At 41.9% G+C, this 27895-nt stretch overlaps 1 protein-coding gene across 3 annotated transcripts; it reads left to right on the forward strand.

The window, feature by feature from the left end:
• Positions 1–310: 310 nt before the first annotated feature.
• On the forward strand, positions 311–27876 carry ANKRD13C (ankyrin repeat domain 13C). 3 transcript variants are annotated; one of them, XM_074831750.1, is made up of 14 exons: positions 311–876; positions 7011–7052; positions 10330–10431; positions 10824–10928; positions 11885–11970; positions 13467–13512; positions 15188–15254; positions 16725–16869; positions 17626–17757; positions 18706–18867; positions 19628–19707; positions 21496–21594; positions 22247–22347; positions 23489–27876. In XM_074831750.1, the coding sequence occupies exons 1-14, from the start codon at positions 525–527 to the stop codon at positions 23617–23619; spliced, it is 1650 nt and encodes a 549-aa protein (XP_074687851.1). In that variant the 5' UTR covers positions 311–524; the 3' UTR covers positions 23620–27876. The 3 variants fall into 3 exon arrangements, with proteins under 3 accessions (XP_074687851.1, XP_074687852.1, XP_074687853.1); XM_074831751.1 differs by having other exon boundaries at positions 10333–10431; XM_074831752.1 differs by lacking the exon at positions 10330–10431.
• The last annotated feature ends 19 nt before the right edge of the window (positions 27877–27895 follow it).

Raw genomic sequence — 27895 nt, forward strand, 5'->3', positions numbered from 1 at the left:
CCCTGAGCCCTAAACCCGAGCCCTAACGTAAGGCGCCGGCGCAGCCGCTCGCGGTGCTCCGAGCGCTGGCTCGGCCTTCGCCGCAGCGGCGGCTACCAGGGGCTGCCACGGGGCTCCTGCCCCGCCGCGGGGCCACTTGTGTCAGCGCCGGGCCCTGAGCGGCTCCGCCGAGCGGAACTGAGCGCAGAGCGATGGCCACGGCGGTGCCGCCGCCGCCTCTTCCCGCCCTCCGCGAAGTCTCGCGGCGCTCGGGGCAGTCTCGCCTCGCACCGCCCCTCTCGCGAGAGCAGCCGGCCAAGATGGCGGCGGCGCCGGGCCGTTGAGCAGGGCGGCCGCGGGCGGGCGGGAGCGGAGGGGCGGGCGGCTCCTCCTCGGCGCGGCGGGCTCCGGGCGCTTCCGGTGGGGGATGCCGACGGGACGGGACTCGCCGTCGCGGCTCTGAACGCATCGACGCCCCCTCCCCTCCCCCGGCTGCGGGCAGCTTTCCCGGCGGGGCCCCGCCGGGCGCGGGGCCGCCGCTGGCGATGACCGGAGAGAAGCTGCGCTCGCTGCGCAGGGACCACAAGCCCAGCAAGGAGGACGGGGACCTGCTGGCGCCCGGCGAGGAGGAGGCGGCCGCCGCGCCCGGAGGCATCTTCACCGGGGGGCGCGGGAGCAGCGGCAAGGGCGGCCGGGCCGGGGGCCACCGCATCTTTAGCAACCACCACCACCGGCTGCCGCTGAAGGGGGGGCCGGCGGCCGGCGGGACCGGCCCGCCCGCGGAGCCCGACAAGTGCCCGGCGCACTTCCCCGTCCACGAGTGCGTCTTCAAGGGGGACGTGAGGCGGCTCTCGGCCCTCATCCGCACCCAGGGCATCAGCCAGAAGGACAGTCACGGTGAGCGGGAGCGGGGGGGGAGCGGGCCTGGCCCGGGCCCGGCGGGCGGGAGGCGGCGGGAGCTCCCGTGGGGGCCGCGGCCTCGCCTCTCGCTCGGGCCCGGCCGCAGAGCCCGTCCCCGTTTGCCGAGGCGCCTCCGGGGTTTCCCTCCCGGCGCCGGGGCGGTTGGCGGGAGTGCAAGCGGCGTCGGGGTCCGCGGGGCAGCGCGGCCGCGGGCTTCGGGAAATTCTTGGGATTTTCGCAACGTGAGCGAGCACGGCACCGGCTTTTGTAACAGCGTAATGCTGGGAGAGCTTCCTCTTACCCGGTGTTGCTTCATGTCCGAAAACCTACTTCGTTTTCAAAAAAAAAATAGTATTTTCTCAATGTGCCTGAACTGTCACCTGTTTGCTTTCAGAGCGCGCTCCCGAGGGGTTCCTTTGGCTGTGGGTGGAACTGTCTTTGATTTTTCCTCAGGCTAAAAAAAAAAAAAACCAACAACAGAACAAAATTTTTTTAAATTATTTTTTTAAAATGCTTTAGTTCTGGGATTTGAAAGAGCCAGGCTCTTGTTTTCTGCTCCTCTGCAAGCTTGGGACGTAGAAGTGGCGGTAGCAGAGGTAGAAATATGATCCCCATGCTACTCTGTGATGCATAAATATTTAAAATCTTGCTAGAACGTTTTAAAATAGTATGTTTAATTTGAGGAATCTTCCACGTTGTTAAAAAATAAATCAGCCTGTCAAGTCAGCTTAAGTTTCATGGCTAGTTTTCATCTCCACGTTTCCTACCTATTTCAAGAGTAACATGATACGTTTCTGCTGGAGAATGCTAACTTATACCGTATGTGGTGTCTGGAGAAGTTGTGATTAAAGGGTACAGTTATGCTCTTTTTCTGATTAAGAGATAAATATTCCCTTTGTTTTACTTAATTGCGTTATGTAAAATAAGAAAGAACATTAAGGTAGAGCAATCTTTGGGATTGGTACGATGGGAAGAATAATGTAATTGGAAATTAAAAGCCATGTCCATGATAATGTTAGGCACTCCGAAACACGAACTAATGTATGCAGAGTAATACACAGCTCAATTTTCTCAAGACAGGGAGGAGTATTTCTTACAACTGTCATAACGTTTTTCTAAGTGCGTTATAAAGATAGCTACAGATATATTTATCTTGTCATCTTCATTCCAAACGTTGCAGCCAATATGGGTAGAATGAAAGCAACATAGGAAGAAATTTTCTCAGTATATCCCTCCTGCTGACTTCTGCTGACTTCTCCCCTACACCTCCTCCAATTCCTCATCAAATAACTCATCATCAGAAGTTTAATATTTTTACTTTGAAGGCACTTCCTGATCCATCTTACTGTGCTAACATCTTCAATGTGTGTCACAATCATTGATACCATCCTTTTTTAAATATATATATCCACGCACATATATATCTATTAAAAAATTCAAATAAGCATCTTTCTGCTTTTCTGGTGCTGTTTGCAGTAGGAAAGGTTTGGGGATTTGTGTCTTACCATCTTCCTCCAAGTTTTTACTTTAATTGTTCCTTTACTATTAAGTTTTCAAAAAAAACCCCCAACAACAAAACCCTTGCTGTCCTGACATACCAAAGGCCTGACTAATATTTCCTTGTTATTGTTTTCTTTCTGCCTGAATCCATCTGTCACTTGTTTACATATTTGAATTGTGAGTTATTTGGGGTAGATAACTTCAGCTTACAATTATACTCAGAAATAAACCAGACAAATCCTAGTAAATGATAGGGAAGTGACAGAGGGGAGAAAGAACTTCTAGTAACAGTTATTGTTTATAATTCAGTCCCATTTTTACTGTGAGGTTAAGTGCAGAAAAGCCAAGTCCCATAGAATGTTAAACTCTTGGTGTTCTGATAAAACAAACACTGGCTGTGTCAGGAAATTGAGTGCAGCCTGCCTCGCTCTCTAAATTAACCTCAAAAAACATGACCTGTCGGAGGGCCAGTATCATTATTCCAAAAAACCGATGAGTTTCTTGAGAGAAGCTTGTATGTATACCTATTAGATTACTTTTTATTTTTACTATAATAGGCATTTAAGAGCTTAAACATATATTCAGAATAAAAACACATTATATTCTGGAATAGAGAAATCTTCCTGAATTATTCTTGGAAAACAGACTCAGCTTCCTCGTAGGTGTGCCAGATGCCTAACGAAAGGTTGAAAGCTACGCACACGCGTGCGGACAAGTGGTGTATTTTCTGTGCAGTTTTGTGCAAACGGTTTTGGTTTGCACGTGCACATCCAGGGCATGCAGGAGTTCAGGCGCTGTTGTATCGCTGCTTTCTTGGAATAAGACCCTGTAGGCTGTGTGACTCGGGGAGGGAAGTGTGTATGCTCGTTTCCCAAAGCTATAGATACTGATGAAGCTGTCTTTAGATGGAAAGGAAAGATGGGATTTGTTTATATGGTGAATCAAGTCAAAAGAGAATGAATTTGATTGCCACTGTTCAGATATGTGCCCGTTCATGTTCTAGTCAGTGTGGAGAAATGATCATATCAAACACGTTATCATTAAATTGCATAGAAGTCATCAAAAGTACACGTCAGCCACTTAATTATTTACAGTGCCCTTTTTATTACAGCTCTCTCACGTAGGTAAACAAAATAGTTGTGTATTTGCACCCTTCTCTCTCTTTCCAACCACTGTCTCCTGTAAAGCTACTTGTTTTCATGGCATCTAACACTTACTGCTGTGGCTTGTGCTGTGGTTCCTTGAAAACCTTGAGCTGTTCCAACCATCTGTGCCACTGAATGAAGTGAAACTGCCCTCTCCTGCCTATCCTGGCAGAAACGCTTAGTTGTGCTGTGCACTGGCTAGGAAAAATTGATTACTGTTAAAGCTCACCATTTTTTTTTCCATCAGACTAATTTTACCTAGCGTTACTCTGTACACTCTGGGTAGTGAACATTCTAGAGGAGCCGCAGCTGTTCTTGCCCTGATGAAGCAACTTGACGTGATTTGTGTTTCAGGATCGGTGGAACTTGAGGTTGCAGTGCAGTAGAATTCCAGTGGAGTGGTTCCCTTTGAGTCCTGTAAATACTGGTACTGATTAATTTATCCGCCTGGGACTTTTATCATCCACGTGCTAGCAAGAGTGTGACAGTGTGGCTCTGTTTCAGCAGCTGCTGGGGTCAGGTTTACATTTTCAGATCCCGTCTCCCCCAGCGGAGTAGAAGTTAACCTGTCCCGCTGTGCTGCCGGCCAGCCGGGTTTCTGAAATGACAGGAAAGATGTGAAGCTTTGGCTGCTGCCCACTTCGCACCCTGCTACGTGCCGCTGCTCAGTCGGGATGGTTGGCAGTTGTTGCTGAATGGGAGACTGCAGCAGCACTGGTCTCATCTTTTCCAAAGCATTTGTCTTCCCTCTGTTTTCCTGGGCAGAACAAAAGCTTACCTCTGCTTAAGACTGGGATTAAACAAAAGGAGCCTTTCTGCTTGGGAGGAAGAGCCTGAGGATTGCATGGAGACGTTCTATGAGCTGAGTGATTCCTCACCATCATGGCTTTGTTTTGTGATGTACAACCTTACACAGTTTGGATGGCTTATTTTGATAAGTCAGAGTTAAATTCACTACTGATAAAACCTGTTTTGTTTGGCCCAAAGAGCATCAAGACCTCCCCAGGTTTCTCAGATCTTAAGACAGATTTTTAGTGATGGAACTGTACAAAATGCTGTTCTGGGTTTGATTTTGAGATGTGCCAAAGCTCATGTTGCATCTCAGCTCTTGCTGAGACTGTTTTCCTTCAGGGAGGAGGTCAGGGAGGTACTCTTATAAAGTAGCAGTGGAATTTCGATGGAATAAAAATGTCCGTGAGGTTATTGCGTGCTGCGTGTGCGTTGTTAGGCTGCTCCGTCCGCAGTCCTGCTTTGCCTTGCGGCCCTGCTCACTGAGCGTGGCTGCTCTGGGGTGAGGGCTGTCTGGAGAGGAGTTTATCACAGGCAGGGAGAAAAAGGCCTGGCTAGGCAGGTACCCCAGAACAGGAGGAGCTACAGTCTTTTTTTCCCAAGTTTCATAATGTCCCTTTTCTACGTGCTTGCGTTGCCCCTCCTTCTTACCCCCTTTCCTAAAGTGCTTTCTTGGGTCACCTGTTTGTGTGGCTCCTCTCCCTTTGGCACACCAGCTAACCTCTTTCTTTCACAGGTGTTTGTTAAACCATAGACTTCTCCTTGCCAGGCACTTACTGGCTAAAGACCAGGAAGCAGGTTGTCACCTCTTTTCAGCTTCCTCCTAAATAGCTTTTTTTTTTTTCCTTCTGGAATTGATAGATTCTAGTTTCTGCGCTTTATTAGTTATTCTGCATGCTCCTCTTTTCTGCGTGCTGCTCTTTCTCTCCCCCTGGTCTGCTGTATCCAAGTTTCCTACCTAATTTTTGAATTGCATACTTCTCAGTGGGCAGATGATCGTTGAGTCAAGGAAAAACCTATGCTGGAAGAGCTCTCTGGAGATGATCTAGTCCAACCTCCTGCTCGGAGCACAGATAACACCGGAGTTAGATGAGGTTGCTCAGAACCTCATCCAGAAGAGTTTTGAAATGATCTGTGTTATCGCACAACTGCGCTTTCTGCTTATTGGCTGAATGAAATCTGACAAAGTTCTCGGGAAGGCTGTCAGGGGTCTGGCTAGCTCTCATTTTGTTGTTTCTTGCCATTATGCTGAGCTGTCATAGCTACTGGAGCTGTCTGGCTCTGTTTTATTCACCATTTGGAAGGTGGGGTGTTTTTTTAAATTTTAAGGTTTATTAATGTAAGAGAAAACTCAGTGTAAAGCTATTTATATATATATATATCTTGTTTCAGTGCTTGATAAGGTGAGGAAAATGTTTACCCTTGGCTTGCCTAATTTGAATTTTCTGAGTACATGGTTTGGCTCGTTCTCGAGTTTGTTCCTCAGTAACGTTCTTATTTCAGTCACTTAACAAAGAATGGCTGCATCCAGTATTCTAAATTATGTTTTGGCTCACAGATGTTACAAAATCTATTAATAGAAAATTTGAGGTTAGCTTAGAGTGTGCATAATGAACTAGGATGTAGCTGTCTGCTGTTGCTAGTGACCCGCAAGAATAATTTGTACTGTATGTTGAATAACAGCTCATTCAAAACCGCTTAGAAACTCTGCCTGCTCGCCTATCTTGATCGGAGATTTCATGATACTGCAGTGTGCTGGCACTGACTTTCTACAGCAGCCTCTCAGTGTTTTGGATTGCATCTTTTAGATGTACAGTACATCATCCTTTGCATCTAGCAAGTACTTATTGCTAACGTGATACTGTAAAATAACCCTCAAATCACGTGCGTTTGTTATAGTTGCAAAAGAAATTTGTTTTCCATCAATTTTTCTGTTAACTCCACTAAGAAAGTGTTTAAACATATAAACAGAGTAATACAATTAAAGGGAAGAATTTTGCGTCCTTAAGCTACATTAATGAAATGTGTCAGAATTCTGGTGGCAGCATTAATCCAGAAAAATAACTCTCTGTACCTTACAGTGCATATTTAAGAACAGAAGTTCAAAATGTGTCATCTGCAGAGCCAGGAAAATAGGGTCATGTTTGTAGTATCTGCTAATAACCTTGGAAGCTTTCTTTGGAAACAAGGCATTAAAATAGCCAACAAGCTTTTTTGTAGTGAAGTTATTGTTACTTTGCAATCTGTCCAATACTGTATTAGTAAAAAATTTGTACTAAATCTTTGAAAAATTAATAGGCTCTTAAAATTTTAATCAGTATCATATCTTTGAGTAGCTTTTAACCTAGATACGTCATTCTTTGTAAAATATCAGACTTTTCAGACCATGGTAAGCACAGAGGTTTGGGTTATCTCTTTCTTGAGGATACAGTTGGACCTCTTTGGCTGGAGTAGGTTCCAAGATGTCATTAAAAAAAAAGCTCATGAAATGTGTTTCAGATACATTTTTCTAAGCAAACATTTGGATTATACTTGTGAAAATAAATGTAACGGCTCTGGTGTGTTCCTTGGTTAGGTCATGTAACTCAAGTTCCTTAACACGTAGCGTTTGAGTTGGATGAGCAGATGCCTGAAGGACTTGCAGTGGATTCTGTTACCTTGAATCTAATACATTTTTATTTCTATTATTTATTTTAGGAAACACTCCTTTACATCTTGCTGTGATGTTGGGACATAAAGGTAGGTAAAACCCATCAATTTTGTTAGCTCTTAAATTAGCCTGAAGACTTAGGGGCAAGAGGAAAAAAAAGATTTTTCAATTTTCCTGAACATGATCATGTGTTTCAAGCTAGTTCAGAGTTGAGGTTTTCTGAAAAGAAGATGCCATGCAGATTTAGAAGAGGAAAGCTGGAGAAGAAATGAGAGCTGTTCTTTAGGCCAAAGTCAGGGAGCTGGGGAGCGAATGGGGTAGGTGGCAAGGAGTTGGAGCAGTGGGGCTCTTCATGGGCCTGGAACAAGAACAGTGGGTGGACGCAGCTCCTCGCTTTTTGCAGAGTTAGAAGGAAACAGGAAACTTGGAATGTCATAGAAGATTGAGAAGTACCTCGAAGCATGTGGATGCGGGCTTCTCCTTTGGGGTCCCGACAGTGGGAGTGGAGGGATATATTCAGTATGTGTAGGCAGGGGCCTCGATCCAGGCAGATCTCTGTCATAATGTGCAATTCATTCGTGGTACAGAAAGGTTATTAATTTCTGTTTGTGTGATGATACCCTTTCTCTGTCAGCACTTTTCTGGTTGTTAGTGTCACCGTGCGTGTAGCTGATCTGCTCGCTAGAGGTATTGAACAACCCCGGTTAGCTTTTTCCCAGTGAAGTGAATCAGGATAACATCCTCTAGAATAGAATGACTCTGAGTGGAAATGTAACGGCTCACCCGCTTTTTCATGCTCCTTCCCTCACTTGATTCGAAGTCCTGCCTCGCTGTTTCTTCACATGTTGAGGCTGCCCTAGGCAGGGCACAGGACTGTGCAGCCTTTGAGTCACGAGGGCTCAGGATTTAAATTCCTACCTCAAATAGAAAGTATAGAGATAGACATGTTTCAAGACTGGGAAGAAACCTGGAGTATGACTGTTCAGTCTCTGTGACAGTAAAATTCTTTTTCCCTACTGAAACAGGAACGGCTGGGTTTCATTCAGCTGTGTGAGTCCTGTGCCCAGTCCGTGGTTCTGCTCTGTGGAAGAGCTGTTGTGAACTGAAACAACTGGCAGATTTGGAGAGGGGAAGGCAGGAAATGCAATTAGTTCTCTTAGGATACTTTGGTGAAACCTATGAAGTGATCTAAGATAGTTGAGAGAGTGGAAAGTAATTTTGAAGGAAGAGGGAAGAGAGGTGGTTTATGCAGAAGCAGCAGTAGAGCTTGCTGGAATCTGCCAGTATTGGTCTAGCCTGTGATACTTTCTAAATTTAAAAAAAAAAAGAAGAAAAGAAAAAGAAGACATGCAAAAACTTTTTGAGACAGCAGTGAGGCAAATATGTTATACCAGTGCCTGCCTGCTAGAAGTCACAGATAGAAGGTTTTTTCAACTTGTGAAAGCTGGTGCTTTATCAGAACGTCTGTTTCCCAGCGAGGATCCTAGACTAGGGGCTTGGAATGACAGAAGGAACCAGGCAGAAGCCTTTCTTTAATTTCTCAGCCTTAAATAAGGCATTTTTCTTTGAGGTAGATTTTACTTTTGTAACTGCTTACTCTGTGTTTTCAAGCAACGATGATCAGCTCTGTGTACGACTTCTGTTGTGCCTTATTGCGGTGTTTGTTTCAAGCTTTAGTTTGTCACAGTCATCAGTTAAATATTTACAAGTTTTGCCCTGTTGGATGTAGAAGGGGTTGTGTGTTTTTGGTTAAAAGGCGATTAGCTGACATGAAGGGACACTTCCCATATAGCAACAACAGTATCATACCACATTAATAAATACAAACAGTTTTGATCGAAGATGCTTCTTCAGATAAAACTGATAGTTTACCAACTTTAATTCAATATGGTTGAATATTTATTCTAAGTCTCTCTTAAAATTTGGTTGTTTCAGCTCCAAGATAAAAGTCATCTATTCAGTGCTGACAGGTTCCTTGAACAGGAGTTATCCTTGTGAACAGTAGAGTGAGGAGATACATTTCTTCCCTCTGCTCCTTTTCTCATTGCCTGCACGTTTTAGATTTCAGTTTGCAGTTCACCTCTTGGCTTCTAGTCGGTCACCCTGTGTGTAAATCCTTCAGGGTGCTCACGATGAGCCTTTGGCTGGCTTGCCTGGAGCAGGGCTATTTGTGTGTGACACATCCCCACAATACCTGCTTTTACTGTCTCGACTTTGAATCCTGCGTAGTCGTTGATCTGCTGAGAACCCCAGGTCCTTTCCTACCTTGTTTGTCTCGTTGCTGTCGAAGGTCAGTTCTCTGTCTTTCTGGGGTGATGTATACAGGCTGCTCAGCTGGATAGAGCAGCATTAGAGCTGGCCTTTTCTGAAGTGCAGGGTGAACTTACATCCTGTTTGTTTAACTGAAAATGTAATCTGGCTGGTGAACGCAAGCTTATTTGCCTGCTCACTGTACAGTGTTGTTATTGTTAGGTGCTGTATTTAAGCAACCATAAAAATACCTCTCTGTGTTTGCTGACAGAGTAGTCAGGGCTTTTGTTTATTTGCCACAGAAGATAGTATATTCACCAGTGAAGTATCTCTTCCTTTCCAAACACTGTGCTTGCCAGTGACTCAGGATTGTTGCATCTGGAACGACTCGTACGGTTTCCTGTAACACCTAGAGTAGGAGAATAACCCAGGAAGTTCCTCTGTCTGTCATGCCTGCCCGTCCTGTTGGTGATGAGACATCTCTTCAGCCCGCAGCCCCAGCTGGGAGCTGCTCCGTCATTTGCAGATGGGACGGGTTGCTTTTAATGAGATGTGGTGAGGAAACTTTCTGTAGTTAGAAACTGAAGAACCGTTTCAAACGAGCACAGCTTATTTAAAACATGGAAACAGTAAAAGCTTTCTTCTCCCCTTAATTTTAAGGACTGTTCATCATTCCACCGTCACCTTTTACCCGTAGACAGGGAAGGGAGTGCAGGTTGAGCTGTGACTCTGCTGGGAACTCGCGTGGCTTTGAGATGTTACCGTTGCTTTATCAGCACAGCGTGAGAGCACTGATGCACGCTCTTACCGATGCTGCCGATGAAAAATGAAGCACATAGCAGCATTATTGAAGGAGCATGGGTCCATGAGTTGTGTGCTCTGTTACCAGTGCTCCGGATATCCGTGGTGTTCGTCCTACAACACCTGTTACTTGTACAGCTGGTTTTGCACATATTCTGAGGCTTTCCTAGGTCAGAGCGTGCTCCTTTCCCTGCTTGGGATGCCGTGTTACCGCGCGGTGGTGCAGCACGTAGGGATGTGTTAGTGCTGCAGCTTCCCCTCTGCCTCCCGTACATGTGGTGTGTGAGAGCTCCCCAAGCTGTGTCTCCTTTCCAGCAGATCAGGTCGCCGCTGGCCTTTGGGCGAAGGGGGTTTGCAGTACAGAGGGGGAGGACGGTGCACAACTTCTGCGTGAGGAAGGCCGGGAAGTGTGTCTTGGTATGTGGCTTTGTGCGTTAGGTGGAGAGAGCTGATGTAATGTTTTAAACATAATTGCCATATAGTCGTGTGTGTGTGTTTAAGTGCACATACAGAAATATGGCTTTGTAAAAAGAAAAACCTAAAGCAGAAGGGATGTTTCTTCAGTGGTTATGTAATTGGTGGTTGATCACCAATTATGTTTTCAGTGCTAATGATTAACAGGGAAGTGCTGTAAGTACTTACATAAATGCTTTGTTTAAGGTTTGAGTCAGAATCCAGATATGTATTTTGATAAACTGTTTAATATATTGGAAATTACTACTTCTGCTTTATTATTGTTTCCTTTATTATGAATGATATTGCTACATCCTTGATACTTACTGTGAATAATTACTACTATTTTGTTACAGAATGTGCCCACTTGCTTTTAGCCCACAATGCTCCAGTAAAGGTGAAAAATGCTCAGGGATGGAGCCCTCTTGCAGAAGCCATCAGCTATGGAGACAGACAAATGAGTAAGAACTTCTGCTTCCCAATTAATGAGAAATTGAGGCCTCATTCAGAACAGGAAAACAAAGGTTTTCAAGCTAGGGGTTTTTATAATACTCTAGTTTTAGTTCTCTGAAGAGTTTGTCTTAATCAACTGAACTTTTTTATATCTAAATGTGATAGAGCAAGCTCTACACATACCCATTTTCTTGATAAGAAAGAAATTGCATTAGGATACATAATACTAAGTAGAATTAAGATTTTGTTTAAAGTGACTGTAAAAGCTGTAAACTAGCATTCTGTATTTAAAATGGGAGTTACAAGCTCAGAATGGGTTTTAGCGGTATGGGATCGTCTTAATTGGAACTGCTCCGTGTGGTTGTATGGAGATTGGATGTATTGGTTGGCAGTGGGATATTGCTTTTATGTTGCATCTCAACAGGCCAGTAGGCAAATATTTATTCACTTCAGATATGAAGTAGTAAAGGGAAAATTATTCTAACGCTGCTCACTACTGGATGTTAATAGTATTTGGTATTACCATGTCCCATTGCAGAAAACTCACTATATATATGTAAACATATTATTAATATAATTAATGCACTAGTTTGTAATATACTAACAACATTCTGCATGTCAGCTCCTCACTACTAAAGAGTTTTCTCAGTGGGAGTAGATGTTATGCCAGTCTGTAGGCTCCTGTTCAATAATATACGAGTGTACCCACATGTTTACTAGTACATGTGTAAAAGACCTCTTGACATAATTGTATGCTTTATATTATAAACAATTATCGAGGCTTTTCTTCCTGTTGTGATCAGAGTAGGCTATGTATAATTACTATAACCTGAAGTGAATTTCTCCAAAGTCTCATGAAATGTTACATTTGCATTGTTTTTTCTTTAAGATGTCAAATAATGTCACTAACGTGTAGTTAAGGAAAAGGTAGAATATATTTACCTTATAGTTAATTTCTGTTTAGTTACAGCACTCCTAAGGAAGCTTAAACAGCAGTCCAGGGAAAGTGTTGAAGAAAAGCGACCTCGATTATTAAAAGCCCTGAAAGAGGTACGTGCAAGGCAGTTGTGTTGACAAAAACACAGTGTGATGGAGAGCAGTGGCTTATGTTCTTCATATGGATGCTCTGGCAAACTGTAAAAAAAGGTTTTTTTACTTGCTTTTACAGATCTCTTTTGCTCTTAGTAGCATCTTGGCTTACAGTGTCCGTTTTAAGAGGTCAGAGAATTATGTGTACTTTTAAGATAATACTTCCTTCTCAACTTTTAGAAATTAAAATAAAAAGGTTTATGTAAGGCAGACCTGCATCTTCTTTGTAATCTAAAAGTTAAAGAATGTATTTTTAATCTGCATTTATTTCATTAGATTTTTTAAGGCTTTCTTAAATCTTCTGTTTTGGTGAACAATCTACTGGTTTTGTTTAGTCATGAATGACACTTTCTTTTCTTGCTTAGTAACCAAAGAGATTTTTTTGGTTTAATTCTCCATCTACATGCAGCAGCCAATTCTTGAGCACAGTGAAACATTCCTCAGTTTAGGGAAACCAAGAAGAAAAGCTCAGTTTCCTCTGCTTCAAACTGCTGCTAGTGTGCTAAAACTGTGCTTATAAAACGGAGGTGTTTATTTCCCTTTAGGTGGGGTGAGCTTCTCCTGCCTAGTCAAGTGGTAAAATATGAATAGGTTTGTAGAAAACCAACTATTTATCTTAAACCAAACATCTGAAAAGTTGAGCTGAACTGCGTCAGCAATACACCCTATGAATACCCTCTGCCAGTGTTCCTACGTTTCTCATTGGTCCAAGAAAAAAAAACCAACTGCTGCCTGTCTAGAAGTGAAAAGCTTTCTGGTTTTGTGTGAGAGCAAACAGAAAGCAGACAGAGCCTTACTAAACCAGCTCTGCTGTTCCTTATTCCTGCTGGTGCAAGACCTGGCCTAGAGTTGCCTATTTTTCTTTTTGCATGGAGTGGAAGTATGTGGCTACCTCAGTGTAGTACCAATGTTTGCTAATTTTAGTCAAGTCACCCCGTACTTTTCTTTTGCTTTGCATACAGTTCAAAGGAGTTGGCCAGCCTGTGTTTATGGAGGTAGATTAATTTTTATGTGATGACTTAAGCATATTTCCAGAAGGCAAATTGAAATCTGTGCGTGTGGATACTCCTAGCTGAAACTTGACTTGTTAATTTAAGTCAGAACATAAAATTCTATGGGATTGCATGTGACCAAACAAAGCAAGCAAAGAGCTCCACAGGCCTTTTTTTAAACACATATTTACAATAAATCTTTTACAATCCACAGCTTAATAGCTGTGTAAATTATTATTTTAAAAAAATAGTTTAAAATGGGTAGCTCAAATGAGTTATGTAATTTATCATTATTGATTCTACTCTAGTTAAAACTTCAGAAATGTTTAAGTTCAGTATAAATGCAAATACTAAAATTAGAGGAAAAGTTTTCTTTGTTTTGCAGAACACAACTGCTGTCTTTCAGGAAATTGTACAGTTGTCATTTAGACTAAAAGGTTTGTTAATATATTCTTTTCATCTCAGCTAGGTGACTTCTATCTAGAGCTTCACTGGGATTTTCAAAGTTGGGGTAAGCAATTGCATATTCCTTTCATAGGGAGATAATATAATCAGTCTTCAGCAGGCTTGTTCTCTCAAGCTTAAATTCTTCTCTAGTTTGCATGTTGGAAGGTTCACAGTCCCCTTCTCAAGATCTAAGTAATAAAGAAAGGGCAGACAACTTTTTTGCTGAGTTGTTTTTGCTTATTTTTGGAGCTGGATTCTATTCTGTAATCCAATGACACAATGTGGGGGGGAACAAGCTGTTGTTTACTTTAAGAAATTGATTATTAGAAGAGTGAAATATTAAAATGTCTCTGTCTGGTGGATTTGGTGTCACTGTAGAGCAGTTGTTTGAACAAGTTAGTTGGGTAACTGGACTTGGGGCATTTAATTTCCTGAATTTCAGCCTGTACTCTGAATGGTGATTGTCGGTTAAGTGCAACTACATGGTAGGTTCTTCAAACCCTAGTGTCACCTTAATGTTTCTTTTATGTGACTGTATAACATCTAGTGTTTTCTCAATTTCCACCTCCTCTTATCTGTAGAAGAAAAATCTAAATAAATTAGCAAAAATTTATGAACAGTGATCAACACGTCTGAATTATGTCAGAATATTGGCAGTGATACCTTCTGTTACTGGGTGAAATTTAAGTTAGTAATTTGATATACTTTTCTAGAGGTGTGGTATTTGCTGCTCTGCAGGCCTCTTCCAGTATCCAGAGGAGGAATGAGCAGCCAGGCTGCCGTCAAACGTTGAACAGATATGGAACAAACACCTCATTTTTCTAGGTGGCCTCCTGTGTGCTGCACATTTAATGAGTGGACTTTTCCGTGGAAGAGTCAGCATAAAAAAGAGAGTAGAGATAAGACATTGCTTAGTGATGAGGCTGCAGCCTGGCTTGCAGAGCGTGATGGTGGCAGTCAGGCATCGCACAGAAGTGATGCCAGAGGTAAAGCCAACTTCCAGGGGTGTTTACCCAGAGTCTCACTGTCCCTCTGTTTACATTATTTAGTTTTCTCTATGTATTCTCTTTCTTGAAGGGAAAGAGATGCTCTGGGCAGTGCCTTTCTCAATTACTGGCCCTCTGGGCTAATTACATTTTACAGGTGCTCTTATTTCTTTGTAGTTCATTTTGAAAAAAGTGTTGAAATGCCATTGTGTGGGATTAGTTTTATTGCTACAAAGTAAACGGTCCTTTTTAGACCAAGGGCAGCTGCAGTCTCACGTATCTATCTCGTAATACTATACTGGCTCCCAGCTCCACTGGTGGTTTGCCTGATGTTTTAAGCTTAGTGTGTTGGATTTTTTTTTTTTTTAATGCTTGTGGATGTTCTGCTTTAATTGTAGCTAGGCTTTCAGTTGGTACAATATATAAGTAAACTATCAAAGCATAGAATTAAAATTTCAAACATCTAGAAGACGAGTTACTAGAATTTATAAATGATACAGCTGTGGTAAGGACACTTCAAATTATGTCCTGATGCTGAAAGTAGTCTGTACAATTACAAATTGATTTTGCAGTTATTGAACAGAAATAACCCTGGTATTAGTGAGTTGTATTTGTATTGAGATTATGATGGAAAATGGGTATGCTGTATTTGTATTAAAATACATCAAGATTCAAACTGATGTGTAGTTTTTATAGAAATACTTTGCAGAGGAACCTCCATGTCCTAATTGCATTCTCTCTCCCTACCTTTAGTGCCTTTACTTTCCCGAATTCTGCCTTCTGATGCATGTAAAATACACAAACAAGGTATAAATATCAGGTACGTACTGATTTTACAGTGTGTATCCAAGTCATGAATATCTGCACATTAGTGAAAACGCTGGGTTCAGTGTGGTCTGAAAGAAATCACTGGGGACTCTGCAAACGTTTGTGAAACAGCATTGTGTTTGTACACAGGTGTTCAGGGGCAAGAAGAGGTCTGAACTTCAGAGTCGTCTTTTTTTTTTCTCTCTTGAAAATCTGAATTTAACTTCAGTTCCTGAGTCACTTAAAAAGCAAAAGCAATTAAGCTGTACAAGGCTTTATCTACCAGACATGGCAATGATTAATTTGAAAAATAGGAATTTGATATCTTTAACACAACTTCAAATAAATGAACTTTCAGTATTTTGTGGAGAAATGCTGCTTCTCGAGTCTGTGTAGTAAAAAAAGTGGTATAGTTTCTCTTTTTTAAAATGCTTAATGGGACAGATTCACAAACTCAATAGGGTGCTTCCAGGAGTCTTTCCAAGCTCGGCTCTTTAACTGGTTTAGTTTGGGGATTTGGATTCAAATGTGTTTTCTGTCCTTGTCTTTAGGTTCCAAAGTTTAAAACAAACAAGAAGTCAACAATATGATTCAGAAGATTTAACCTGTAGAAGATTTTGTTCTATTAAAGCCGTTAGCATAGGCATGTGAAGTGAATTTTTAGGTCAGATTTGAGCCTGAGACCATTTTTTTCCATGTGCTCTGCTTGTACGAGACCGGGAGTTACAATGCTGAGTAGAAATAGCAACAGATTCTTTCTTGAAATCAGGCCAATATATGATGAGTATTAAGCAGTCACCCCTTAGAGCTGAAGTGGTCACTAAATTCAGGTTCTTTAACCATCCTTGTTAAAGAAGGAAATATTGCAGCACTAATGGGTATGAATTGCTAGAGAGATCTTTGTCCTTGGCTCCCTCTTCTAGTTATTCAGGTCAGCAGAAGCATTTCTTTTGTGGTGGTGAGGGAAAAAAATAGAAATAGCAACTAAAATAAGTCAAATAAAAAAAAAAAAAAATCAGTCTCTTTCATAGTCCTCTTCAAAATTTGGGTCATGTCCTAATATTCTTACTCAAATTGGTGGCTGCTTCTTGTAGAATAGGATGCTGATCCCATGGAGTAGTTGTATTTTCAATGTGTAGCACATGCCAGCTATATAAATTCTGTCATGTCCTCATGCTGGCAGTTTTGAAATAAAGTTTTCTTCAGAAGACTTTACCTTTTCCTATGAAGCTAGCATAAGAATAGTTTGGAATGCATTTTTAATGGTAGAGGTGTTATAATGTGAAACTTATTAATTGTTAATAACAGGTTTTTTTATTTCTGCATCCAGGCTTCACTTATGAAGTATTCTATGAAAACTTAGGCCTTAGTGTGTTTGGTTATGATAGGGGAAAAAAGAAAAGCTTCTGCTTGCAAACTGAACTTACTAGTGTATTTGAGTGTTTATGGGTAACTTCTTCTAAGTATTGGTGTATTTTCACAGGCTGGACACAACTCTCATAGACTTTACCGACATGAAGTGCCAACGAGGGGATTTAAGCTTCATTTTTAACGGTGATGCCGCACCCTCTGAATCTTTTGTAGTTTTAGACAATGAACAAAAAGTTTACCAGCGAATACATCATGAGGTAAAGGACTGTGTGAATACAGGGTGTGAAATACCGCGAGCTTGTACTTCACATCAGAAGTCTGACTTTATTAAACAGAAAGTGCCTCTCGAAAAGACCCAAACAAGCTCCACAAATGCAAACCAAAGAATTTTTTGTTCAGTTGTTACAACTGAAGCTGTATAGGCGACATAAAATTTTGTTTTAAAAAAAACAGTGCTTTTGAATACAGACTTCTAAGTGAGGAAAAAGCTAGAATGTGAATCTTTTGGACAAGTCTTTTATCATTCTGAATAGGCAAATATGTTTTAAGTTATGACACGTGCTACTTTTAGTCTTTCCAGTGGGCTTAATTTAGGTGTCCTCAGGTGGGTTTTCAACCTTGCGTGCCACTGCTTTGCATCTGGTTAGTCACTCCGTGGCCAGTTTAGTTAACAGTGCAAGGGTGTGACTCCTTGGACACTTTGTGTTTAGGCAAGTTTTTAATCAGAGCTTTATGCACCAGTCACTTCAGCGTATGGATCTTTGCCTGTGGAAAGGGTGTGACCTCTGAGCTGGAGAAATCCCACTTGGATGCTTTATTTGCGTTAATATTTAAGATTAATCTATTTGGTAACCATCTGGTCAGAGCTGCTATAAAACAGTTTGAAAATTTAGGAAATGCTAGTTCTGGGAAAACTTCCAAAGTTGTCAGTGTTTTTTTTGTTTGGTTGGTTTTTTAGAACTAGTAATCATTATTATTAAGTTCTATTTAGTATTTGGGAATTTTTGTTCTAGGAATCTGAGATGGAAACAGAAGAGGAGGTTGACATTTTGATGAGCAGTGATATTTACTCTGCAACGTTATCAACCAAATCGATTACCTTCACGCGTGCCCAGACGGGATGGCTTTTTCGAGAAGACAAAACGGTAAGTGGGAAGGAAAATTTCACAGGCTGCATTACTGGAGACAGAGTAGTTCAGACAGCCTTATGATGATGTGGTTGGGAAGAAATAAGGAGTAAAAGAGTAAGATGTTCAGGATGGAGGAAAAATGTCTCCCCCACCCCCCCAATTGTCACTAGTTTGAGCACATAGAATCTATATGATGGACTGCCTTCATCAGGAAAAAGTAGCCTGGAAGAAAGGTAACAAACTGTAGCTACTGGGCAGGGGGAAGAAGAGATTGTACTGAAAATTAATTTATTGTAGGAGTAGGTGGTCTCTGCAAATTAATTCCTGGGCCTGCAGTGAGGATTCTGTGTGCTCCCGTGTCAGAAACGCAGGGAGATGGGAGTGTTCTGGGTAGTTTCCATCGGGTGTCCCTTTCCGTGTTACCAGTCTGACTAAGAATCAGTCTGATTCTTAGCTGTGAAAAAAATTGAAACGGCCACTGTTGTAACTTCTTTGAGTAAGAAATTCTGATGTTGCGACTAGCTCTGAAGGGGTTTGTTTTCATCTGGATCTGTTTGGGTAGTGCCATTCATCGCAAGTTTTCGTCTGAGCTAGTGTTTCAGAACTTCCTGCCTTTTGAGTACCAAATCCATGTTCTACACGTGTAAATTATCCTTCAGCACAGCTTGCTGTTGAAGGGAATTTTACTCAGATTTCCCTTGGCCACTCTTAAATTCTTAAACAATCTTTTCTGTCTTAAAGTTTCCATTGATATAAAATACCTGTTCCTGACAGAGTTGTTGTGTTTGTGCTGGACGTACCTTACTGGGATTGTCCACTGACAGCTGTGTGCTTGGTTGTGTAAATCATAACATTTCAGTCCTGAAGTTACTGCACTGAAGTGCAATCATTTGGATATCCAAGAATTTAAATGTTTTTATTTTATCTTCTGTGAATCATTAATGTGCAATTCCTTTCGTGCAGGAAAGAGTAGGAAACTTTTTGGCAGATTTCTACTTGGTTAATGGACTTGTATTAGAATCAAGGAAAAGAAGAGAACATCTGAGTGAGGAGGATATTCTTCGAAATAAAGCTATCATGGAGAGCCTGAGTAAAGGTGGCAACTTAATGGAACAAAATTTTGAGGTATACTTCAGTAATTCTTCACAGTATGTGAATTTCTGCATAGGAGAATAATCTTTCACACCAGTCATTTATCAAAATCTGTAGATGTTTTTATTCTGTTTTGATTGTCTTAATTTTAAAATAATAAATATGACCTACAAGTATAATCACGGTGATACGTTAATGAATTATCCTGATTAGTGCACACATTGAGGAATTTCTGTGATTATATTGGATGTTTCATTCTTAATTTGTCTCTTAGTAAAAGATGAAGGGGTTGGCTGTGGCAGACCACTTGAACTTCTTTTAGACCAAATGTTTGTTGTTTAGAATGCCTTTCTGGTTTTCTTTTCAATCATGTTTTCCTTTAGCTTCATTAAAATGGAACTAAGCCTGTTATTATCACAACGAAATCAAGAGCTATTCAGAATGAGCCAGACGTCATCTGGGAACACGCGTAGAGCCTTTTAAAAATGATTAATTTATTTCTGTATTAGCTTGTGCTTTGTTGCTTGTCATTCAGACACTTGAATTAACTGATTAGCTGATGTATTGAAATAGCCAACTTTATGTAAAATACAGTTTGAGGCCAGATGCCTAAATGGAGACTCTGAGAGCAAGGGCAGGAGATGGCAAATCCCAGTGAAGTGTCAGCTGCAGACTGGATAGACTGTGCTGCTGTTCTTTGTAGTGCAGTTATATCTTTGAATGGCAAAATTCTGAGAGAATATGAGGAAAGACGAAAGAGTTAAGACATGTTTTTCCATGTTTTTCTGAACAGCCCGTCAGACGGCAGTCACTTACTCCGCCATCACCCAATACCATTACATGGGAAGAGTACATATCTGCTGAAAATGGAAAGTAAGTATTTTTGGTTTATTGACATTAACTTCCATAGATTATTGGTTTGGGGTTTTTGGGGTGGGCGGTTTTTTTGTGTTCTCTAGTCTGTGGATGCTTTTTGTTCATAGTTTTCTGGGGACAGAGGAACACTGGGTTTGATGTCTCGGATGTTTAACATTCCTCAGTAGGCTGGCTGGGAATCACTGAGTCATGGAATAGTTTGGGTTGGATGGTGGACCTCAAAGCCCATCCAGTCCCACCCCCCTGCCCTGGACAGGGACACCTTCCACTAGCCCAGGTTGCCCAAAGCCCCGTCCAACCTGGCCTTGAACCCTTCCAGGGAGGGGGCAGCCACAGCTTCTCTGGGCAACCTGTGCCAGGGCCCCCCCCCCTCACAGGGAACAATTTCTTCCTCAGATCCAATCTAAACCTGCCCTCTGTCAGTTTAAAACCATCACCCCTTGTTCTGTCCCTACACAGCCTTGTGAAACGTCTGAAGCTGATACCTGTGCATGGAAACAGTACTATGGCATCAGCTGGTGAAAAACATATTGGATGGGCATCTACCTGATACCCATGGCTTGAAATTTAAACATTTTGAAAATACACACATCTAAGCTGGATTTTTTTTAACAAAGATTTTATGACTAATTCATTGCTGTAATTCATTTATCTTATGATAGTAATAAATAATCCAATTCACCATGTTTAAAATAAAAGTTTATGATTTAATGAGACTCTAGTAGCAGTGGCAGTGTACAGAAATGCACACGTCGGGAATACAAGGGCATACAGATCTCCTAGTACTGGCCAGCTCTTTACAGGATACTCCTCTAGGTGTGTAACTAGGTAGCAAACAGCTATAATGAACTTACAGTAGCTTCATTTGTAGAAGATGCAAGCACTTGAGTTTATTTTCTCGGACTGCATGCTGTCTAGCTATTGGATGTAGAAGGACCATAAAATGTACTGAGTGTGTCACATAAAAGTCCTTTCTCCAAAGGTATTAGACTGGCCTGGAGTCAGATGTTACAGGGGAATATGATGGTATTACAGTACAGCCTTCCTAAAAAGGCATGTGAATCTCTGCTGGGGTGCTTTTGGGTTTGGTTGGTTGGTTTGTTTGTTTGTTTTGGACTAGTTTAATTTTAATGTATTTGAGATAGAATGAATATTCAAGCAGAATAAATAGGTTATGCTTGAACAGCTGTTGGGGCAGAAATATGTATGCATATAAGGTTTTGCTTTGTTAAACAATCTGGTTAACTGAAGGGAGTTTAATGGGAAAGCTAGGTTTCTAGCTAATACAAAGCAAAAGAGGAAAAGATCTGTTACCTTATTCATCACCTGTCTATTCCTCTCCTATAATCTAATTTTCTGTCCTGTGTTTTCCAGTGTTGCCTTCCAGTGGAAGTAGAGTAACTTTTCCACTTTCTCTGAGACTGTTTCATATTTTAGACTGAAAGCAAATTAACCTTTTTCTAGTTCAACTCGATACTTGATAGACTATTTTAATTAACATCTGGAATCAGCTGTACATACATTTCTGGGTAGTTGTCTTTCTGTAGTGTTTATTAATGTTTATGAGGAATTATTTGAAGATTTTTCTTAAGTCGTTTCCCTGGTTTTGTCTTGTCTACTGATTTAGCAGAACTCATAGTAATCTAAATCAAAATTTACTATGTACAGCTTTTACTTTTAAAGTATTTCCTTTTTTCCTTCCTTAAAGACGTTTTTCTTCCTTCCTTTAAAAGCAAGGTTTTACTGAGAGAAAAACTGACTGTCTTTCTCTTCTCCCCCTTACAGAGCTCCTCATCTGGGTAGAGAGCTGGTCTGCAAAGAAAGCAAGAAAACCTTTAAAGCCACGATAGCTATGAGCCAGGAATTTCCCTTAGGAATTGAATCGTAAGTCAAAATTATTAGCCATGGATGTTATTTATGTGCGGGAAATGCTTTAATGTGTTTATGAACTGCAGAATTCTTTGTATCTTCAGATATGGGAATTTGGCAGTTTAAAACCTGTGACTGAAGTCATGCTGTTAAGCAAGTAAACTGTTAAAATTAGAGACCTCAGTGCTGGTGTGCCTGTTACTGGCAGGGCCAAGCGTTTATCTTTCTCGATAAGGCCGGAGGTTTCAGCAGGTTTATCGTTAACCTGTCACCATACTGGTGTGCCTGATTCTACAGAATTCTGAAATGTTCTTTCCCAGAACAAGTTTCAGCACACAGTTATGTCCCCTAAACCAATACAAAACCCTGTTGAGTTCCTTATGTCCATGGAGAAGAGGGTGTGGTACAATGTGCTGCAGTCTCCTGTGTAAAAGGAGGACAAGAAATGAGTATCTGGATGTTTATTTGTGGGCCTGTGGCAATACAGCATGGATCACAAAACTGGATGTGAGGGTGCTGATACTGGAGCTCTAAGGTGATAGATCTATAAGCATGATGCAGTTTCTCAACTCCTCCTTTATCACCTTGCTCTTCGGGTCATTTTTATCTTTTCTAGAGGGAAAGCGTGTGAAACAAGAGTTTGTAATGAATCCGTTTTCCTTTTCAGATTGTTGAATGTTTTAGAAGTAATTGCACCCTTCAAGCACTTTAACAAACTTAGAGAATTTGTTCAAATGAAGCTTCCACCAGGCTTTCCTGTCAAGTTAGGTAAGATGACTACAACAACTCTTGTGGCTTTATATTTTCAAAAATGTGTGTACTTGTTCATGTAATACGTTCAAAAATTCTGTTGAGTTTTGGAAAAGAACTCTTGCATAAGAATGTGCTGCTGTAGATTTCAAGAGAACATAGTTAAGTTAGTGGAGTAACACCAGGTAGGAAGTGGGGAGCTGAGAGGTGAGTATAGCCCTAGTCAGGAAGAGAGCTCTGTAATTTGCATTTTCCTAATGCTGGTCTTGCTGTAAGGGTAAGGTAGATGTGCTGGATTATCCTTGTGTTAATGGATGATCTCAGTCATGAGTTCAGTATTTTGTAGCATTTTCTTATTTCTTTTTCCTCAGGGGTTACTGGTAATATATTTTTCACTTATAGATAAATAGAAAACTATTACACTTCTAACAGATGGAAACTTATAAAGCAATTTATTCGTGATATAGTTTATCAGAGGATAAATGCCAGAAAGTAATAGCACCTTTTGTGTTACAGGATGTCTTGCGTACTGGTTTTAGGCTGTTTAAGCTCGACAGTTCTGAACAGACTGTATTGCACTTCCCATCATATTTCCTCTGTTTATTGAGGATTGAATTTTTGCTTAGCTTATTAAGATAGTTCACGGGCAAGACAGTTTTCTTGAGGATAACTCAAGTGTTCAATCTCAATTCAAATTGGAAAAGGGTTATATTGTAAAGGAAACGTTAAAAAGCTTTGTCTTTCCATGTGGATTTGCTCAACTGAAGCCTGCGTGTGACAAGGTGGTTTTATCTTGTATCACCTTCAGCCAGCATCCTCCATTTTAACAGATTAATCCCTGTGCCCACAGCACCTTGGTTTCCACGTCGTCAGTCGGCATCAGGGAAGGAAAACCATTCAATTAATAATGTTAATGGTTTTCTGAATGGTGTATTGAGTTGGGTGTTGCTTCTGCGCTCAGGTATCGGAGTATATTCTGAAATAACTTTCTTTAAACGGCCTCCTTTAAGAGCTTTGAATCACCGCTGTGTAGAGTACTGAACAAGTTTCTATGTCTTCAGCAAGTCCGAAGTTACAGGTCTTTTTAAGCAAGAGTTGGTAATTCCTGGTAAGCCTGGATTTCTCTGCTCTTCATTGTACCATTTTGCTTCCTATCTAGATATTCCTGTATTTCCCACCATCACAGCCACTGTGACTTTTCAGGAGTTCCGTTACGATGAATTTGATGAATCCATCTTCACTATTCCTGATGACTACAAGGAGGACCCCAGCCGTTTCCCTGATCTCTAACTAAACTGGAAGGTTAAGGGTGAATAACAATACCAGCGTACCACAGTGAAAGCAAATGGATGCAAATAGCCCACAGATAGAGATAGAAAAGTGGGTTGTAAAGGAAGGGATAAACTTAATAATTCAGAAGAAAAGGGAACATGCATCAAATGGCTGATGTACTGATACTGTAATGGGCATCTAATCTAGTTCCTGATTTACAGCAAGTCTCCTGATGTGTCGTTCACACTTTTATACATCCAGTACTGCAAGCGTGGTAGTCTGACACCGCCATGACCCGGAGAGTACTTAACAGCTGTGAGGACTATCATTCGTTTTTAAATTTTTTACATTTCTTGGTGATACAAAAAGCACTCTTGGACCATTAGCATAAAAGTTGAAATGTCTTGGCTGGATATTAGCCCTATAAAACATCCCACCATACTTAAGCTGACCATATTATATTCTTTCAAGCTTTGTTTTCATGAATTGTAAACTATGTATCATTATGTATAGTTCAGTAATTTGAATGTTAGTTGAACGTATATTAGAAGGAATGCATTTTCTGTAGAGGAATGAACCAAATGGTAACCATTAAACAGTTGCATTTTCATGCTGCACTACACGTCAGAAATAGCATTTGCTCTGCAGGGAATAAGGTATCTCCTCTAGAACCGTAGTGCAGCCCATCGTGGTGCTCTCTGCCTCTCTGAACCCGTAACTTCCTCACCGAGCTCTTCCTTCATCTTCCTCTCGCTGCCTCGGCACTTAACTCCTCTTCATCCTGCTGCCTCGGAAGTCCCTGCTGCCTCCGTGCCGCTGTGTTCGTTAGCATGCTTGAAGGTTCATTAGCTAGAAATGGTCACTTTTTTCCTTCTTTTTTCACATCCACTTGGGAGACTTGCTCCACACTGGGTGAGCATCAGCTGGGTTATCTCATGTTTGTATTCAGCGGCCCTGCAGAAACACGGGATGCATAGAAAGAGTCACAAGAACAACAAGCTCAAGCATTAAATCTTCACATAAGAAAAAGTTTCTCTTGAAGTTAGTTTAATTGTAGTGCACATTGAATAGGGCTCACGTTGGAAGATTTTCTTTGCAAATGCTTGGGATGTTTCCAGATTAATTTCCTTCCTCTTGCTATTTTGAATAGGTAGGCGTTTCAGTACTCCGGCTTCTTGAGTTTATTCTCATTCCAAGTGGTTCCAGTCTCTTCATTTGACAATAATAATCCAGCTTTTTGGTTTGTTAGAAAGAATTTGTGCAAAAGGCTAATGGTGCTATTTGTTTGTATTAAGAAATTTAGATTAAAGTGCTGTGGTGTAATTGTACAAAAATGTAAATATTTTCAAAATTATATTCTTTGTGCACTGTAGTTAAAACTTTTTCTGGAAATCAATAGAGTTAAGTATCAAACTTTATGATAAAGAGTACCATCAATGCTTAGTAAAGGTAACCAACCTAACTAACCGTGCAGGTGATAAATGGAGATGGCTCGTCCCAAGGCAATAACAGCTGAGTGGTCAGGCACAGACAGGACGTGGACGTACACGTCTGACACAGACATTCTTTCAAAACCTCGGGAACCCATCCGTACAAAACCCAAAGAGGCTGCTCTAGAGGAGATCGGTACCTGCTCCGACAGCAGAGTCCCAGCCAGTCGCCGTCAGCAAAGTACAGCGGAGCTGAGAAGGGGACGGTGAGGTTGATCCTCTCTAAACTAAACCCGCCAGTCAGACGGGTGAGTAACATTTACTTTGCAGACTGTGATCAATACACTGGAGTTGTTAATTCAGAATCAAATCGGAAATAAACCTATCGGGGGGGGGCGGGGGGGGAGCAAAGGGAAGTGTAGAATTGTAATCACTTTTGAAGTACTGTATCAGTAGCAGATGTTGAACATTGGGTAGGAATGATAGAACTTGTCCTTCCAAGTTGTCATGAATTCCTGACGTGTTTTACATCTCTGGTGTGAGTCGACACCCACCTCACGCTCCTCTTAGAACCAGCTGAGATCCTCCCCCCGAGCGGCCAGGGCCGAATGGCCGTAGAGACCGAGTTCTCCTCTCTGTGCTGGAGGTCAGGATTAAGTGTCCGTGGGGCCAAATCCAGATTTCTCCTGTCACCCTCTTCTACAGATGCCTGTCGCGGGGTAGAACGTTTTGTGTAGCGCCGCCAGATCGGGTCTTGTGCTGGGTGGGAAGCGGAAGCGAGTGCAGGTGCTGTACGGGAGTGCCGAGTTGCGTGGCAATTTCAGCAAAATTCCGTAAGGTGAACGTTAGAAATCCTTTTCCTTGGTGTTACAGGGCAAGAACCACGTGTTTCGTGTAACTCTGCTTTTCTGGTTACTCCACGTGGCCATTGCAGAGCTTGCTGGAGTAGGAAGGAGCACACGTAGCTGGCGCTGTGTGGTTTAGGTGATCTAGCGACTGCAATGGACTGGATTCTAGACTTAAAAAAAGAACAATGCTTTTCGTGTGGCCTCACATGAAAAGGGAGGGTTCTGTGTGTCCGTCTGCCTGTAGAACAGCCCGTGTCGTGTTCCGGGGACAAATGAGGTGTCTGACTCGAAGCCCACTGCGGTTTGTGGAAATGTTTTCTGTGATTTCCATGGACTCTGGCTGCAGACTTTGTGGGGTTTTTTTAACCTTCATGATTACACACCTACTAACTTTGATACATTTTAAGATTTGCAGAAACTTTTTATAGTGGGTTGCTGTATTAAGGCTTGCTCTTATTTGGAGTGTGGGCAGAGAGGAGTGGGCACAGACTGGGTTGCCTGTAGTCTTTTTACGTTGTTACGGTGAAAAGCTGCTTCTTTTCTTCTTACTATGGAGCTGAACGATCCGGCTCCGGCCAGATTGTCCTTTCCAGTTCAGTGACTGTTTCCAGATTCCTGCGACAGCCTCACAACTCAGTGAAGTGTTTCGTGGTCCCTTTCCTCCCAACTTTCGGTGATGTGTTTTCTGTCTAAAACATTCCTAGTGCCGAGTTTGGGAACTTTGAAGTGTAGGGACACAGATTCCTGATGGATACGCTGCCAGCTGCAGGAATCCATTGGCAGGAGGGACGTTAGGCTGAGCCTAACTTTGGGACTCAGCTCCTGGCACAACTGTAGCACTCAGCAGGCGCAAAGGGAGGGTGGCCCGACCTCGGGGCGGTTCTTTGCTGACTGTTCACACCCATATAAATGTTTTACCCGCTCGAACTTGTTTTGCTTATGGGGCTGTTCATATTGCACTGGCGTTTGGTGACATGGGTGTGTCCGCACTGGAGCAGCACTGGGGTGGGCGAAGTGTTCCCAGCGTGGAGGGACCCGCAGCTGTGCCAGTGGAATTTAATTTTCCTAGCAGGTTTGATCTAGCAGAACTTGATTTTTGATGGTTTTTTTTTCCTTAAGTCCACGGTGGGTGTTGAGGGCAGGTCTGGTCCCCTGCAGAGGGAACACACAGATTTGTGCAGGGGGTCCCAGCCCACTGCTCCCTGGGCCGTGGGACTGTCCGGGGACCTCAAAGCACCGTTGGCAGAGGGTGTCGTTTGGGTGCAGAAGGGGAGCGGCACAGGCGGGGGGACACTCGCCGTACCGGGGGGAGGCGAAGCCGAGCGCGGGACGCCTGGCGAGGAGGAAACCTCTGGCCCAGGGCTGCGGGAGATGGGGGCTTTGCTTCTTCTGGATCTCACTTTTTTTTTTTTTTCTTTCTGATGGCTGTGAGGGTTTTTTTTACAAATGAGTATTAAGACAGCCATTCATTTTGGTAAACTGAAATAAGAAATTGTTGCAAAAGAATTCCTGGGGTTGTTTCTTAACCAAACTGTTTTACTGGTCTTCCAAAATATTGCTTTAATTTGTGGCAAAGGGAATGAGTTTTCTTTTTCCTCTCAAGGAGCTGCTGTTCCAGTCACTGTACTCACTTTACTGCAATTCTTGATTTATGTATTGAAATGATTTGTTACAAAAAACTTGGGATATATTTGTGCTGGAAACCCACCTTGTTAAGTTGATATTCAAAGCAACTGTCTGTTTTTTTAAATGTCTGTTCTTGATTTGTAATTCATGCAAGGATAACTGCATTATTTAATCTGTATTAACAAATTTCCTGTAATGCTGCAGTTTCACATTTACTTTCCTTACAATTTGTAATTATCATGGAAACAACGTCACTTTTTTGCATTTTACTAGTTGTCTGGTCCATGTTTTTAACTTACCTTCACTAATAGTAATTTTTGGTTGTATCATTTGTTAGAATAAAGACCAAAATATGCTGTTTGATTCTGAAACTGTTCAAAATGTGAAAAT

Source organism: Strix aluco, chromosome 8 (genome assembly GCF_031877795.1).
Source record: "Strix aluco isolate bStrAlu1 chromosome 8, bStrAlu1.hap1, whole genome shotgun sequence".
Classification (NCBI taxonomy): Eukaryota; Metazoa; Chordata; class Aves; order Strigiformes; family Strigidae; genus Strix; species Strix aluco.